At 48.3% G+C, this 16,556-nt stretch overlaps 1 protein-coding gene across 2 annotated transcripts in view; it reads left to right on the plus strand.

Annotated features, from left to right (window-relative positions):
• Positions 1-16,556, plus strand: part of HK2 (hexokinase 2) — a 62,018-nt gene that overhangs the window by 42,900 nt on the left and 2,562 nt on the right. For both annotated transcript variants that reach the window (XM_019442834.2, XM_019442841.2), the window contains exons 8-17: positions 2,344-2,499; positions 3,779-4,012; positions 4,963-5,267; positions 6,606-6,754; positions 6,986-7,105; positions 10,629-10,724; positions 11,178-11,277; positions 11,375-11,558; positions 12,812-12,967; positions 14,207-14,440. In XM_019442834.2, the coding sequence (XP_019298379.2) occupies positions 2,344-2,499; positions 3,779-4,012; positions 4,963-5,267; positions 6,606-6,754; positions 6,986-7,105; positions 10,629-10,724; positions 11,178-11,277; positions 11,375-11,558; positions 12,812-12,967; positions 14,207-14,440 (1,734 nt within the window). The remainder of the gene's footprint in view (positions 1-2,343; positions 2,500-3,778; positions 4,013-4,962; positions 5,268-6,605; positions 6,755-6,985; positions 7,106-10,628; positions 10,725-11,177; positions 11,278-11,374; positions 11,559-12,811; positions 12,968-14,206; positions 14,441-16,556) is intronic.

The following is a 16,556-nucleotide window of genomic DNA, read 5'->3' on the forward strand; positions in this document are numbered from 1 at the left end:
TCCTCAATACTGGCTGAGGCTCTGAACTCAGACATATGATAGAGTTGCCTGCGGGCTGAGCTGGGCCCCATGGAGACCTAGGGTCTCCGGTCCCAGCTCTAGGCAAACCCAAGGCCTGTGGAAAAGCCAGCTAAGGAGACTCCTTGGCCGCTTCCTAGACCTGTGGCCCAGCAGGCATTCTTGGGTGGACAGGACCAGGAGGGCCTCCAACATTTTGCACCCTGAGTGTTATACTCTCCAGCCTGGCTAGACTTGATTTTTAGTTTCTTTTGACTGTTACGAAATATTTCACTCTCATTATTACACCAACATTGGCCCAATGTCCCCTATTAGCAATCTTGAAACAGGGATTGCTGTAAACTCCGAAGGCAATTACAAAATGTTTTGAGCAATTCAGGCCCCCTCTGGTCTATGCTATGTTGCTATGACTATTGCAGGAAAGCCGCTGGCATAGATCTCTGCTTGGGGAGGAAAGCCCAATTCTATAAGCCAGCTCGGCAACGGGGACCCTTTTTCTTTACAGGGAGAGTCCTTACTTCTTCAAAGTGTGGTTTATTTAACTCATAAGCTTCTCCCATGTATCCAAGCATGAGTCCACTTACTTGCAATTTTCATAGGCACACACTGGCTGTGACTGCCATGGCTGGTGAAAATTTATGGACCCAAAAGTCATTTATTCAATGTCTGCCTCTAAGAACAAGGCACACCCAAGCCATTCTGAGGAGCCATATGCCCTTTAAAGTGTCAGAAGACAGAATTGCCAGTCCGGCCTTGGGAGCACACCACTGGCTCAGACTTAGACAAATCAAAGGTTGGGCTAAGATACCAGAATGTCAGCTAAGGTAGCCCTGAGGTCATTATTGGGCTCCAGTAGGAACTTTTCTCACTCTTTATGTGTTTCTAAACAAATCTTTTTCTTTTTTTTTTTAAAGTTTATTTATTTTTGAGAGAGAGAGTGCGTGTGCACGCACAAGTGAGGGAGGGGCAGAGAGAGAGGGAGACACAGAATCCGAAGCAGGCTCCAGGGTCCGAGCTGTCAGCACAGAGCCGACCTGGGGTTCAAACCCACAAATCGTGAGATCATGACCGGAGCTGAAGTCGGGTGTTTAACCGACTGAGCCACCCTGGCACCCCTAAACAAATATTTTTCTAAATGTTGACTGAAACAAAGTGTTTTTAAAAAGCTGGAGTGAAAGCTTTTATAAATCACTCACACTTCGGAGCCCCACTGGACCCCTCCCATATCTCTGTCTCCTAGCTATTTTGGAAAAGGTGTCGAGGCAGACAGACACACGAGGTCCTTAGTGTTAGAGCCAGGCTGCCTCCCCAGGCAGTGTGCCTGTGCTGGTGCTTGAACCCTCTGCTCAAACAATGTTGTGAGCTCTGCACTTAGATCCAGTTCTGCTGTAGTACCTTGTCCTGGGTCTTCAGCCAGTCACTTCCTGAGGGCCGGGCTCCCTCTCTTGTGGGTTGTACCAGGTGACTTCAGAGTCCCTTCCACACTCTTGCTCTGGGTTTCCTCACTAGAGCCCAGCTTAGTTAGTGTCCGCTGGCCCTGGGGGCCACCTCTCTGGGCTCCGGATCATTAGATGCCAAGGAAGGGCCTTCTTTGCCACAAAGAATGGTGAAGCTTCAGTTTCTCTGACACAATTTGAGCTGGAAAGACTGGCTTCTAAAGAAAACAGCATCACCTAGTGTTGAAAAAATGTTAGCCGATTGCTTGGGGGCGGGCCTCTGCCTTTCTAAAACATGCATTTATCTGGTCCCCTCCCTGCTCAGAAACTTCCAAAATGTCCCACTCCCAGATTCCCAGACCATCTGACATTTAAAGCTCCTAATCTGGCTCAACCTGCCCATCACCCCACCCCTGGGGTTGTGGGTTGTTTTCCAGAAATCCACAAATGATCTTGCAAAAGGAGGACAGTATGAGATGTTGAGTTGCTGGGCCTGCACCCCTGATTTAATCTATTGACCTTTTTTTCCTCTTGTATATAAATATTGAGGTTCTATGTAAAGTTTCATCTTAGAAAAGTGTTTCCTGGCTAGAGAAAAAAAAAAATGTAAAGTCACTTTTACTGCATGTAACTTACTTTATCTAAAATTCAGTCTGTCCCAGAATATGTCGCACATCCCCTGGATGTTTAGTTTGGCTGCTAAAGGCCTTTTTCCTCCATAGTTCAAGGCCCCCCTGGCCTATAGAGATGGCCCAGATGTCCCAGATCCTGCAGCCTCCCCTGAGCTGTCACCTGTCTGCACATCTTACTTCTAGCAGTGCCATCAAGTTAACATGTCATTGTGCCTCTGCTTACATGTACTTATTGTTTGGTCTGTATCTCCCTGCAGATTTGAGAAGATGATCAGTGGGATGTATATGGGTGAACTGGTGAGACTTATCCTGGTGAAGATGGCCAAGGAGGAGCTGCTTTTTGGGGGGAAGCTCAGCCCAGGGCTCCTCGCCACTGGCCACTTTGAGACCAAAGACGTTTCAGATATTGAAGGGTAAGCTTCCTGGTCCTTCTCTCTCTGTTCACTGGATCCCCAGAAGAGTGGATAGGCTGTTGGGGAATGAGGAAGGGGCACTGACCCTTGACCCTTCAGATTTGGACAGCAGGAGGGCCTTGCTCAACATGGGCCATGGCGGGCCTATAGCTTGACTTCACTTTCCAGATAGTCTCCACTCTTGTGCACTACCTAAGTGGCTCATGGTGTTGCATGGGTGGGGGTCGGTCCGGGCTGAATGCTGGAGGCTCCCAGGGAGCCCCCTGATGACTCATATGCATCTACTTTCTTTCCCTTCAGAAGCTCTGACATTTATTTCTCTGTTGGTGATTCTCCAAAAAGGCTCTCTCTTGACACCTTCTTCATAACAGAAGGAGAGGTCCCTGTTTAGAGCCCTGCATGGCTTTAAAATTTACCCATTTAGTTCCAATAGGTAGATCTGAGGCCTGCATTTCCCAGAGCGACATGGGTGGGAGTGAGGGTGGCCTGATTTTTGTTTTTTCAGTTAACAGTATCCAAAGAGTTGGGTCTACTTTCCTGTTCTAGAGACTTCCACTTGTTGCTTGAGCTGGCCCTGTAGTTTCAGGGACCAAATGATGGAGAGGTGGGGATTTGGGTGCTAAAGGGAGCAGTGAAACAGTTTCCTATACCTTCAGATGGAAACTCTTGAGCGGATTGTGCCTGCTTGTTAAGCCCTGAGGGGATGGAAGGATGTATACTGGTGAGGCACTTAGTTTCCCTGAGGAGAGTGCTGCTCACTGCAGCAGACTCTAGCACAGTCTCTCGCATAGATTAGAGCAGTGCCTGCTCCCTCGTGAAAGGCAATGAGCTGAGTGCTTCACAGAGAGAAAATGGGGTGGGCTCCACCGCGGGACACTGTTCCGTCTACCCCTAGATAAGCAAACACAGCATGCACTCACACACACACACACACACACACACACACACACACACCCCTTGATGTGTGAAGCCATGAGAGCAAGGCCTTGTCCTTACATCATATACCCATAAAAAATATTACTTTTTCTCAGTGGGAAAAAGGGGCACTTGAGCAGTATGTGTGGTGTGTGTGTGTGTGTGTGTGTGTGTGTGTGTGTGTGTACGTGTGTGTGTGTGAGATGAGCCTCATGTTGGCTCTGTTGTGTTTTCCACTTTCTCTACCCTCACTGGGAGATGGTATTGGCTGGAGCTGAACGGTTTCCTTGTCAGCTGACATACCCCCTCCCCCTGGCCACAGTGGGTTGGACACATGCCCACACACTGTCCTTCTGTTTCCTAGGGAGAAGGACGGCATCCGGAAGGCCCGTGAGGTGCTAGTGCGGCTGGGCATTGACCCGACGCAGGAGGACTGTGTGGCCACTCACCGGGTGTGCCAGATCGTGTCCACACGCTCAGCCAGCCTGTGTGCAGCCACCCTGGCAGCCGTGCTGCGGCGCATCAAGGAGAACAAGGGCGAGGAGAGGCTGCGCTCCACCATTGGGGTTGATGGTTCTGTCTACAAGAAGCACCCTCAGTGAGTCAGCGTGCTGGGACCCATAGTGACAGGGCCCCCAGAGCACTTGGAGACCACTGACAGGCCTGAGAGAGACCCTAGTGACTGCCCAGCCAACTCTGGTTTGCATTCTGGCACAGTGGGGAGGGACGCGGAGTTGAGAAGCTCTGTAGAATTAGCTCCCAGCTGGGCATGTGAGGATCAGGAAGGTGTGTCCCTGGCAGGGGTTCAAGCCATCTCTGAAGGCTCTTGATGACTGCAGCTCTATCCAGGGCCCCCCTGGCTGGCGGTGGGGGGCGGGGGAGGGGGAGTGCTCTTTCTGCCACCCTCCTGTTTAGGAGTTAGGGTTTCTCTGTACTTGTTTCTTTGACTCTCTCATGATTCTGGGTGGGCTCTGCGGGTACTGTGTCTTCTGCCAGGGGACACCCTAGTTCAGCCTCTCTGGCTGATCTGGGTATTGAATTCATCCTGCCTTTCCCTCCATGTTTGGATCCCTTGGGTCCAAGATATTCAAATTGCAGTTGGGACCTGGCCATCTCTCTATTGTACTTACTCATTATCTAATCATTTTTATCTAATAGGAGCGCCAGGTCAACGGGCCTTCATTAACTGAATGGTTGATGCAGAAGGTCTCAGGCCTAGCATTCCCTGGTTTTCTAGTCTAGTGCACATGAATCACCTGAGGATCTTGTTAAGAGGCAGATTCTGATTCGGAAGGGTTCAGCCTGAGATACAGGGTCTTACTACATTACTTACTGTGATTGTGTGCAGTGGGTAGTGACTTCCTACAACAGTCCTTCCCTTCACCCAGCCACACAGTTGCATAGCTGAGCTTTAATTAACACGGTGATGACCCTGACTTGGGAGAGTGGGGAGAGGATGATCAGGCCTTTGAGCTGAGGCGGTGAGCCCTTTGCACCATTGATCCTAACCGCGGACACCCATGTCTTACCCTGTCTTGGTGACTGCAGTTTCGCCAAGCGTCTTCACAAGACGGTTCGGCGCCTGGTGCCCGACTGCGACGTCCGTTTCCTGCGTTCCGAGGATGGCAGTGGCAAGGGGGCAGCCATGGTGACGGCAGTGGCCTACCGGCTGGCTGACCAACACAGAGCCCGCCAGAATACCCTGGAGTCTCTGAAGCTGAACCGTGAGCAGCTGCTGGAGGTTAAGAAGAGGATGAAGGTAGAAATGGAGCGAGGTCTGAGCAAGGAGACCCACGCCATTGCCCCCGTCAAGATGCTGCCCACCTACGTGTGTGCCACCCCTGATGGCACAGGTATGCGGCAGGCTGCCTCTCAGCTCGCGGTGCTGGGCCTGTTTCATGGTGTTGATGCCCAGGAGGACTCCCTTAGCCATGGCGTTGGATATTTGGACCAGAACATGTTTCTTCAGCTCTAGCACTAGGCAATCCTAGTGTTCAGTAAGCTCAGGCAAGGCATTCCCCTGCTACAAACTGAATAGTAATAATGATAAACACTTACTGAATGCTTACTATGTGTCAGACACTTCTGTAAGCGCTTTACACATATAAACTTAATTTTTAACGGTTAACAGCAATTAGTAATTAATTTTGTTAACAAACTAATATGCTTGGCACAAAACTGAGACACTGAAAAATTAAGAAACCTGCCCAAGTTCACACAGCTAGAAAATGGCAGAGCTGGGATTCAAACCCAGGAGTTTTTGGTTCCAGGGCCAGTTCTTATAAATCCTAGGTCAGGGGTTGGCAAACTAACGCCCATGAGCTACATCTGGCCCACTGCCTATTTTTTTAAATAAAGTTTTCCTAATACACAGCCATGCCCATTTGTCCACATATTATTTATGGCTGCTCTGCACCACCATGACAAAGTTGTGTGGTTGCAGCAGGGACTGTGGCTCACAAGACCTGAAATGTTTACCGCCCAACCCTTTGTAGAAAAAGATTGCTGACCTGTGGTTTAGGTCTTACAAATTAAGAAATGGAGATCTTTTCCCAATTCGGAGAGAACTGACGTTGAGTAAGCCAGCATAGCAGTTGGGCCAAGACTGGACCTTGGTCCCTGCTCTACCCTCTTCTGGCTCTGTGGGCCTGAGCGAGTGACTCAGCCTAGGTCAGCCAGGTCTCCCTCCTCCATCAGAGGGAAATGCAGTGCCTCTTTCTCATGGCTGCCTGAGGGCTGCGTGAGGAGTATGTTTGAGGCACGTAGCACCTTATGATTGCCCAACAAAGGAGGGTTTTCTCATGTGAAAAGATTTCCCTTCAATTTCCTTTAAAGAGTTGAACTCTGCTATTTTTTACTCTATTCTAGAAGCTAACATAAGGTGGCCTTTGATTTAGCACAAATGACAAGTTTAGATATTTTTGAGTATACTGTATCACAATTTCTGGTTTCCTGCAGAGCTCATTGTGACCTCTGGGACCCACCTGAACTCATCTGAGAACTGCTAAGGAGACAGCATGGCTCTGGCCCTCAGGGGTCTTACTTTTCTTTCCTGTTAGGTGGAGCACACAGTCCATCATCCCTGAGGGTGTTGAGGGGCTGCCAGGAGAGCTCCCCATTAGGGGAAAGTGCTTTAGACTGTCACCCTCTGCTGTGCCCCAGTGCATCATCTTCCCGGGTTTATTTTGCAGAGAAAGGTGACTTCCTGGCCTTGGACCTTGGGGGTACCAATTTCCGGGTCCTGCTGGTGCGTGTGAGGAATGGGAAGAGGCGCGGAGTGGAGATGCACAACAAGATCTACTCTATCCCACAGGAGGTCATGCATGGCACAGGGGATGAGGTGAGTCAAGGTGGCTTCTGGGAGGGGACCCCAGCAGACATTCACTTCTCACCCTGGAGGACAGTGCTTTCTCTGCTCAGCCATGGTCCCAGGGAAGGCTAGGTGGGCCAGGGCCCTGGCCTTGTCTTCACTCATGTTAGTGCCTGAGCTTGCATTTCTCCTGAGAGGAGCTGCTGGGGGCAGCCTGCCCTGGCCAGAGCCCCTCCCTCAGAGCCTGTCTTCTCCCTGCAGCTCTTTGACCACATCGTCCAGTGCATCGCCGACTTCCTTGAGTACATGGGCATGAAGGGCGTGTCCCTGCCTCTGGGTTTCACCTTCTCCTTCCCCTGCCAGCAGAACAGCCTGGATGAGGTAACCACCTTCCCAGAGGGCTTGCCTGTGGGCTTTATGGACTCTCCACCAGCCAGAGTTTGGAGTGGGGCAGAAAGTTGAGCTGAGAGGAGGAAAAGAAGGGCATGAGTAAGCAGTTATGATGAGGGGCCTGTTGATGGGAATGATTCAGTTGGAACTGGTAGAGGTAAAGTAGGTAAGAATCTTAGGGATGATGATGATGCTAACCAAATATTAGCAACGAACATTTTTAAAGTACTATCTGCCAGGCACTGTGCTAGGCTGCCTATGTGCATTATCTTACTTAACGCTCACAGCAACTGTGTAAGATAGGTGTTCATATGCTCATTTTGCAGAAAGGAAAACAAAATCTATAGAGATGCCAAGTATTTTGCTTCAGATCAGAAGGCTTGGGAATAGCCAAGACAAGATTTGAATTCTGGTTTCCCGATACCCAAAGCCATGTTTTCAGTGATGCTCACCTGTCCCTGAGGCCTGTTTTGGGCTTGGGGCATTTTCATTAATCTTCTGTTGTTTAGATGCTCTGGTGCTTCTCTAGTCTTAGCTTTGCTTTTCATTCCCTTTCAACTTGCCACGCAGGAATGAAGCAGGTGGGCAAAGAGCTGGTGCTCTCACATATCCCAGACATGGTGTGTTGAGAATGTAGGAGAGCTGAGTAGGTCATGCTTGGGCTTATTCTGCATTGATTATCAGCATATTAGATGTTAGAATACTGTTGTCTAAGCAGTTGTTCCTCTGTCTCCATTGGTCTTCTAGAAGCTCACATGCGTGTTTACAACTGGTCAGTATGTGGTAGACAGAGTGGCCAGGGTACAAAGGGCATGATTCCTACTTGAGGTGCTTACAAACAAACTGTGATGTAAGCAAGCTCAGGAAGGCATGAGCTGCTGTTTGGAACGTGGTACTGATGGGGTTCTGAGGCCCTGAGGATGCGCAGTGTGATATTACCCGAGCACATACCTGGAAGGCATGAAAAATACTTGGATCATCTTCCAAGTCCAAAGCATGAGTTGATGGGGAAGAAAGGCAGGCAGGCCTGGCAGTGTGGAGGAGGGCATGTAGGTGGGAAATGTCACAGGTGTAGGGAGGTTGGTCCAGTAGGGAAGAAAGGCCAGCATTTCCCACAGGATCCCCGGAATAGCAACCCTCCTGTTGCTCAGCTGAGTTTTGTAAATGCTTCCTCCTCCTCCCCTCTGAGTTAAATTCATGTGCACCAGTACAGTGAAAGTTTTAGGATGTCGTGCAATAAAAACCCTTACCTAATCCAGTATTTCCCAACATGTGTCACCATTTGTCCAGTGTTAAGGGTACAGTGTTGCTTTTCACTTTTCTGTTCCTTTCCAGTTTTATTGAGATATTAACATGCACACTGTATAAGTTTAAGGTGTACAGCACAGTGATTTGACTTACATATGTTGTGAAATGATCACCACAAATAAGTTTACATCTGTCATCTCCTACAGATACAAAAAAAGAAAAAGAATAAAAGTGGTTTGTTTTCCTTGTGATGAGAACTCTTAGGATCTACTCTTAACTTTCTAATATACCCTATGGCAGTGCTTGCTGTTGCCATCATGATGTTCATTCCATCCTGAGTACTCACTTACCCTGTCACTGGAAGCTTATACCAATTCCCTCTCCCCAGTTTTTCTGATTCCTTTGTCTTTTCACATTATGTTTCTCAGTGTCAATGCACCGGGTTTTCAAAGGCTACTCCATTTACATCAATTTACCAAAGGGAATTACCAAACGTGCAGAAAAATATTTACATGTTTCTTAATGAAACATTGCTTATTATAATGAAAACATTAGAAACTAACCCAATTGTTCAACAGTTGGGAAATAGTTAATAAGTTCTGAGCCATTCACTGCCGGGTATCAGCAATGAATGTTTTTGGAAGAAATTTCAATGATGTGGGAAAAAACTGGTGGTAAGACTAACAAAAATGTTTTTAAGAAAAAGATAATCTCTATAGTATAGAAACCCACAAAAAATACCTTCATCATCAGAAGATGAGAACATAGGACTCCAGTGTGTTTGCTTCTAGGATTTTCCTGCTGAAATATTTTTAAATAGACATGCCTTACTTTTCATGCCAGCATGTATCTATCTTTAAGAGTTTATCAGGTAACCCAACAACATATTCACTGTTTCTACCTGCATGGTAAGATTCCAGGTCATTGTGTTAGATTTCATTCTTTATGTTCTAAGTTTCTGTAGGGAGTACGTGTTCCGTCTAGCACTGTGAAAATTAAGAGCAGATCAAACAGAGGCTGCGTTCTCTCTGTTGTTCAATCGGTCTGTGAGCCGGGATCTGCTCTGGTAAGATTGTCTTATTGAGTGGAAAATCAGCAGGTGCTGAGGCCCAGAAGCCCCAAGCTGCCTTGACCACCTCGTGGCCCTGGGCAAGTCTCCCCAGATTCACGGGCCTCTCTGCGTGTCTTATTATTAAGGACCACCTGAAATAATGTTATTTGATCATTCTGTAAACTTGAAAGTGCTAAATATAAAATTTCATTAGAGATGTGAAACTAATTTGTAGGCAAGACAGCTAGAGATGAGCACACAGTTGTTTGGATGTAGGTATGTAAGCCAAGACACTGCTGGGATCATGTCTTATTTTTCCAAATCTCCTGGGATCTGAACACAGCGTGACACATCCAGGTTGACTTGTGACTCTAAACTCCTGGGCCATGAAATGCCAAGCAGGGGTGAGGCTGAGCAAGGCCTGGAGAAACCATGAAAGAGGGTGGGTAGTGAGCACACAGTCCATTTATGGATTCTGGCCTTGCAGGGAGGTGGCCCAATAGTTCTTGATGCTGTTTTCCGATGGGTTCCAGCAGCAAAGAGGAAACCAGGGGACAATAACCGAAACACTTCTCCCACATGTAAAATCTCCATGTGTGTATTCCCCAGGGGGCCCTGTGACACGGCAGACGGCCACATTAAAGACGAGTGGCTTATGGGTGACTCTGAAGAGCCTAGAGTGCTTCCCTCACTGGGATGATGTGAAGCCTAGCTGTCACCCAACTGTCACCCAAGCAAGGCACTTGTTCACACCATCCTGGAATTTGACAATGAAGAGACAGACTCTGACCCTTCTGATGTGAATATAGGACAGGGCAGAGCAAACTGCTTTTCCCAGCAAAAGAAACACTTGTATAGAACTTAGCTCCCTGCAGGGACAGTGATGTGGTACTTAGGGGCCCATGGAGTCAGCTGGCCTGGGGGTGAGTCCCGCTCCTCTCCCCTAAGCTTCAGGCCTTGGGCAAGTTACTCCAGAGCCACAGTTACCTAGAAAATGGGCACAATAATGATAACTATGTCACCAGTTTGCTGTGAGGATTAAACAATGGAACACACGCATAGGGGGTATGCAATCATTTGTGGGAGGGATGATTGGTCATTAAAGGGAATCTGTACTACCTGGTGAGGTTGAGAACGAGAGGCATAGCCGGGCCCCGGGAATGACACAGGAACCCTCCTCTGCTGTCCTCATCTGTGCTCTTATGTGACTTTTAGAGCATCCTCCTCAAGTGGACTAAAGGCTTCAAGGCATCGGGCTGCGAGGGAGAGGATGTGGTCACCCTGCTGAAGGAAGCCATTCACCGGCGAGAGGTGGGAGAGGCATGCCACGAGGCCCAGAATGACCCGTGTTCGGAAAGCGGGAAGTGTTGGGTGTGGTTGCGTGGGTTAGGGGGAGAATTAGCGTGGTCCTTCGGTGGTGACCGAGTGTCCGCTGCGTGTCGAGCCCTGCTCTTGGCACTGGGGATTCAGGAATGACCACAACAAACTCTGGTACTATAAACAAACCCGTGAGCTAATGTCAGGTGCCTTAGAGCTGTGAAGAGACATGAAGTCAGGTGAGGACAGAGTGAGTGGGCTGGAGAAGGGCATTCCTAAATAGCACAACCGGGAAAGGTCTCTGAGGAGGTGACATTTGAACAAAAAGTGAGAATGAGCCAGGCTGTATCAAATACACTTTCTATACATATCAGTCTCCCTTGCAAGGGTCTGAAAGAACATGTTGTGGTTCTTTGGTGGACTGGGGATCTGCTTTTGCCCTCTTAGGAGTTTGACCTGGATGTGGTCGCCGTGGTGAATGACACAGTTGGGACGATGATGACCTGTGGCTATGAAGACCCTCACTGTGAAATCGGCCTCATTGTTGGTAAAGCCCCAGCAGTCCTTCCTGCGCTGTGACCCATGGCCTCAGACGGGTGTGGGGACGGTGCAGAGTGAGGCCCTGACGCGTTTGTGATTGGCAGGCACGGGCAGCAACGCCTGCTACATGGAGGAGATGCGGAACGTGGAGCTGGTGGAAGGGGAGGAGGGCCGGATGTGTGTCAACATGGAGTGGGGGGCCTTCGGGGACAACGGGTGCCTGGACGACTTCCGCACGGAATTTGATGTGGCTGTGGATGAGCTTTCTCTCAACCCTGGCAAACAGAGGTAGTTACCCCAGTGCCTGCGAGTCCTGGTACATGTACCCCAACTGCACTGTAGCAAGTGGTCAGATCCTCTGCAACAGCAAGTCCCAGGACACCTGTTTCTGAGACGTCAATAGAAGAAATTTCCTTGGCAAGGGTTTTCAAATAACATCGGGGAAGTACTACCGCTTGGACTATGACACCTTCAAAATCCAGTTGGGAAAACAAGAGTTGTGTTTTGAGGAGCATTTCTTAAAGGGAACTGGTGACACAGGTTTTAGAAGGATGAAAAGATGTAAAGGGGACACTGAGGAACACAGAGCTAGGAAATGTCAGAGGCAGCCTTCCTACCACTGCCTGTGAGAACAGGAAGGGATGGTGTTAAAACCTAGGTCTGGGACTGTGAGGAAAGACAGTTGAGTCATCTGCTGATAGTAGGGTAAAGAAGCTGGTGTAACAGAGAGGAACAGGAAGCAAACAGGAGTCTCTTCCTCCTCCTCATCCATTCATTATGTAGCATCCTCTATAGTCAGGACTGGACAAGGGCCAGCCCTAGCCTCACAAAGCATGATGGGGAGGTGCTCTGAGCTGCGAGCACACTTCCCATTGGGGAGATGTTGTGTGTAGTGTTTCCTAATTGGATTAATCAGGGACCATAGTTCTGCAGAATATACTTTGGTCAAGAGTACAAGTCACAGACGAAAATGCCTCTAGGGGCCAGATAAGTGTCATTAATGAAAGAAAGGGTGGGACAAGATGGAGTGGGGATGGGGGTCTTGGTTGCAACTGGGGGCCTCAGCTTTTTTAAAGGCACTATTGAGGGCCAAAAGGCCCTCAAGCCACCGAGCTGTCACATCAGTTCTGGTGGCCAAGACCGGGCTTCTCCAGTTGGCACTCAAGTAAAGTGATAATGATTAGTTTGGAGAGAAAACATGCTGAATGTCTGATGAAGTTAAGGATTAAGACTCAGCATCCTGCCGTTTTCTTGGAGATGGGGTTTGAGTGTGTTTTCCTTCTTGGAATTGGGAGTAAGCACCAGAAGGGAGATGAGCCCAGAAGATGGAGATGATCCCAGGGAACCCCATGGGCCTCAGGCACTGTAGTCAGTTTTGCCGAAGGCTGTGGCTCAATGTATGCAGATACCAGGAATCCTGCCCAAGTGAATCAAATAGCACTTCCTTTCCCACCAGGGGGAACCTGCATGCCCTCTACTTTCTAATGTGCTGGGCATCTCACCTTCCTGCTTAACTTCCATGCACATTATCTGCATTGCAGGTTTGAGAAAATGATCAGTGGCATGTATTTGGGCGAGATTGTCCGTAACATCCTCATCGATTTCACCAAGCGTGGGCTGCTCTTCCGTGGCCGCATCTCAGAACGACTCAAGACAAGAGGAATCTTTGAAACTAAGTTCCTGTCTCAGATTGAGAGGTGAGAATTTAGGGCCCGAGGAAGGGTGGGACCGTATCCTCCTTCTCATGGACAGACAAGCTGAAGGATTTCCGTAGCTCAAGTAAGGTCGGGGCACGGCTTACATAAAGGTCAGTTTAGTAGCAAACACATTTGTTGTCTATAGTGTTTATTTAAAGTTATGGATAGTTGGCATTTTAAGAGCAAATATATAACATTCTCATGAAAAATCCTGCTGAGCTGGCACAAGGCACCCCCTCACCCCCCATGCAAAGTAATGTGGGTGGGTTTTAGATCAACTATCAAAGGTAGAAAGATACCTGCTCATAGGATATAAACTGGAATGCACAAAGGAAACTAGCCTATTAAAGTGCTTGCACCTGGCGGGAGGGTGCTTCTCAACTGCTGCTGTGGTAATAAGGCAGCCAGGATCGAGTGAAGATTGGCATGCCAGGCAATGGCAATGCAGAAGAAATCAGGCCATGTGGTGGCTCATTAAAGCAAAACCCCCCTCCTCCAGTCTAATGGGAGCAAAGACCGTTCCAAATTACCATAGTGAATTTCGGAGCCCTTTAATAATTAATGCTATGCATTACTGTCAGGTGTATGGGAAAACAGGAACTGGATGACTGGCATGAGTGGGGCTCCAGGACATCTGCACCAGTGAATAGAAAGAATATGTTCTAGTGTGCATGTCTGTCTGTGTGCAGGAAGCTGATTCCAGGGTTCTAAAACAGCTCCCTTTATATAATATTTATTTTTTTACCATTGTATTTACATTTGTTTCCTGAGCCGCGAGTAGTTATCAGACCACCCCGGGTGGGGGAGCAGAGACAGAACAGGGTCTCTGCTGGCAGGTGATGCTTGTCCTGCTGACCTGTGAACAGCAATAAGAAAATGGATAAGAAAGCTGAAAATGCCAACTACAAGCATTGTCACTGTCTTTATTCTTTCCAAATGAGTGGAATACATAGATGGTGAATTTCCTTTTTTCTTGAGTGCCAGTGGTATGGTAGCAGTGCCCTGCCTCGCCTGGGCAAACTGGAATAGGAGCTCGTTTCTTTACGTTCCCGTCACACTCAGGTGGGCTCTGTGTGGTCCAGTGGGATGAGCATGGGTTCCTGAACTGAGTTCAAGAACAGGATCCACCTCTCAGGGAGCTCCTACGTGACCAGTCCCCTGGAGTGGTGGGTGGGCCACCAGCCCCTGGTGTATGTGACTGACCACTCCCTGTCTGTCCCCTCCCCCCCACCCCCCCAGTGACTGCCTAGCCCTGCTGCAGGTCCGCGCCATCCTGCACCACCTGGGGCTCGAGAGCACCTGTGACGACAGCATCATCGTCAAAGAGGTGTGCACGGTGGTGGCACGGCGGGCGGCCCAGCTCTGTGGTGCGGGCATGGCCGCCGTGGTGGACAAAATACGAGAAAACCGTGGGCTGGACACCCTCAAAGTGACAGTAGGCGTGGATGGGACCCTCTACAAGCTACATCCTCAGTGAGTGCCTGACCTCCACTCTCCTTGTCCAACTTTCTTTCTCCATCTGTTCTTTCCTTGCTTTTCCTTCCTTCCTCTCTCTTCTTAGTTTATAGCAAAGCACCTGACATTCCAAATGAGTGTCTATAATATATATGCTTTACTTTAAAGGTTAAGAACCAGAAGTAGGTCTGTGTTTTACCACCCAGCTTGGAAGACTCAGGTGCTATGCCCCTGTCCCCTGCCAGGGAAAGTACTCTGGTGACTTAGTCCCTTGCTTCCTTTCCCTGCTTATCTGTGTATGCATCGCTATGGTTCCGTTTTACTTAATTTTGAACCTGCCATAAGGGGAGTCCTATGGCATCTCCTCTTTTGTGACTGGCTTTCTGCACACAGCATTTATAGCTTTGAGACGCATCCACATGGAAGAATGCAATTGCAGTTCATTAATTTTCAGGGCTGCATAGCATACCTTTGAATGAGTATACTATAGTTTACTGTTCTGCTAATGGATATTGGGTTATTTCTAGATTTTGTCTGTTACAAACACTGCTCCTGTGAACATTCGAGGAAATGTAGGGGAACTCTGGAGCGAGATATTTTCTGCAGTTTGGTGTGGGGGCTGGTAGATTATAGCCATGACTGTTTTTGTAAACATGAGCCATGCCCACTCATGTATATGTTGTCTCTGGCTGCTTTCACTCTACAATGGCAGAGTAGTTGCCACAAAGCTGAAAGTGGATCTACTGTCTTGCCCTTAAATTTTTTTTTTTTTTTTTTTTTAGAGAGAGAGAGAGTGTGCACAAGCATAGCATGGGGGAGGGGCAGAAGGAGAGAGAGAGAATCTCAAAACAGGCTCCGCACTCAGTGCAGAGCTCTTGGCAGGGCTCGATCTCAGGACCCTGGGATCACGACCTGAGCTGAAATCAAGAGTCTGGATGTTCAACTGACTGAGCTACCCAGCCTCCCCTGTCTGGCCCTTTTTATAAAGCGTGTCCTTCAAACTTCCCCAATGTGGAAGCACTGAATTTTCTTTTCTTTCTACACTTTTTCCTGTTTCTCCATCTCTCTTCTTCTCTCATCAGCCATTGTTCCTCTCCCTTCTTCACTCATTTGCATTTGTTTTGAATGAATCATTTTTAATTTAGGAAGTACCCCAATCCCTTCCCCCCGCCCCTCCCCCCTACAAGCTTTTCAGCTCAAAGTTAAAAGAACAGCGCTGTTACCCTGGTCTGGGCAGTAGGTGAGGCAGAGTGAGGAAAGAGAGACTCCTCTATTGAAATGTTGCCTGCTCGCAGCATGACTGTTTCTCGAGGAGTTGAGAGACTTGCCCAGAGTTTACACAGATAGTTAAAAGAGGGAAACTTGAGAAGTCGCAAGTCCCTTGTCTTGATGGTCAATGTCACTGAAGAGTAGGAATCTTGGTCCCAGAGGAGAGTTGGGAGGGGGACAGAAGCCAAGCCACTGGCACTGAGGCTTGCTTCATAGATGAGGAGGACTTCCTGACCCTGCTATGTTGGGGTACATGGGGACCATCTCTTTCTCTAGTCCCATATTGAAAGGCTCTGTGATCACCGTAATGGGCCTACAGCCACCCATGAACCTGCTCCTTTTATCTTTAGTGGCATTTTGGATTAGATGTGGATCTGATGTGAGTCCATACCCCTGGAAAATGAAGTTTCAAGTGCATGGGGCTTTATCTTCCAGAATTTAGGGACAAGATATGCCCTTCTGCAGGGTATACTTGTGATGCCTATGACTGTTGAACTTCTCTTCCACTGATTACTTTTTTTTTAAATTTAAGTTTATTTTTATTTATTGTTTTTTAATTTTTTTAATTTTATTTTTTATTTTTAAAAATTTACATCCAAATTAGCATATAAAATCTTTTTAATGTTTATTTTTTGAAGGAGGGAGAGAGACAGTATGTGAGCAGGGGAGGGGCAGAGAGAGAGACACACACACACAGAATTCAAAGCAGGCTCCAGGCTCTGAGCTGTCAGCACGGAGCCCGATGCGGGGCTTGAGCTCACGAACCGCGAAATCATGACCTGAGCTGAAGTCGGATGCTTAACCGACTGAGCCACCCAGGCGCCCCTGATTACTTTCAAGAACACAGCTTCCAGAATCTCCGATG

The sequence above is a fragment of the Panthera pardus genome, unplaced genomic scaffold (assembly GCF_024362965.1).
Source record: "Panthera pardus isolate Hobbes unplaced genomic scaffold, ASM2436296v1 HiC_scaffold_25, whole genome shotgun sequence".
Classification (NCBI taxonomy): domain Eukaryota; kingdom Metazoa; phylum Chordata; class Mammalia; order Carnivora; family Felidae; genus Panthera; species Panthera pardus.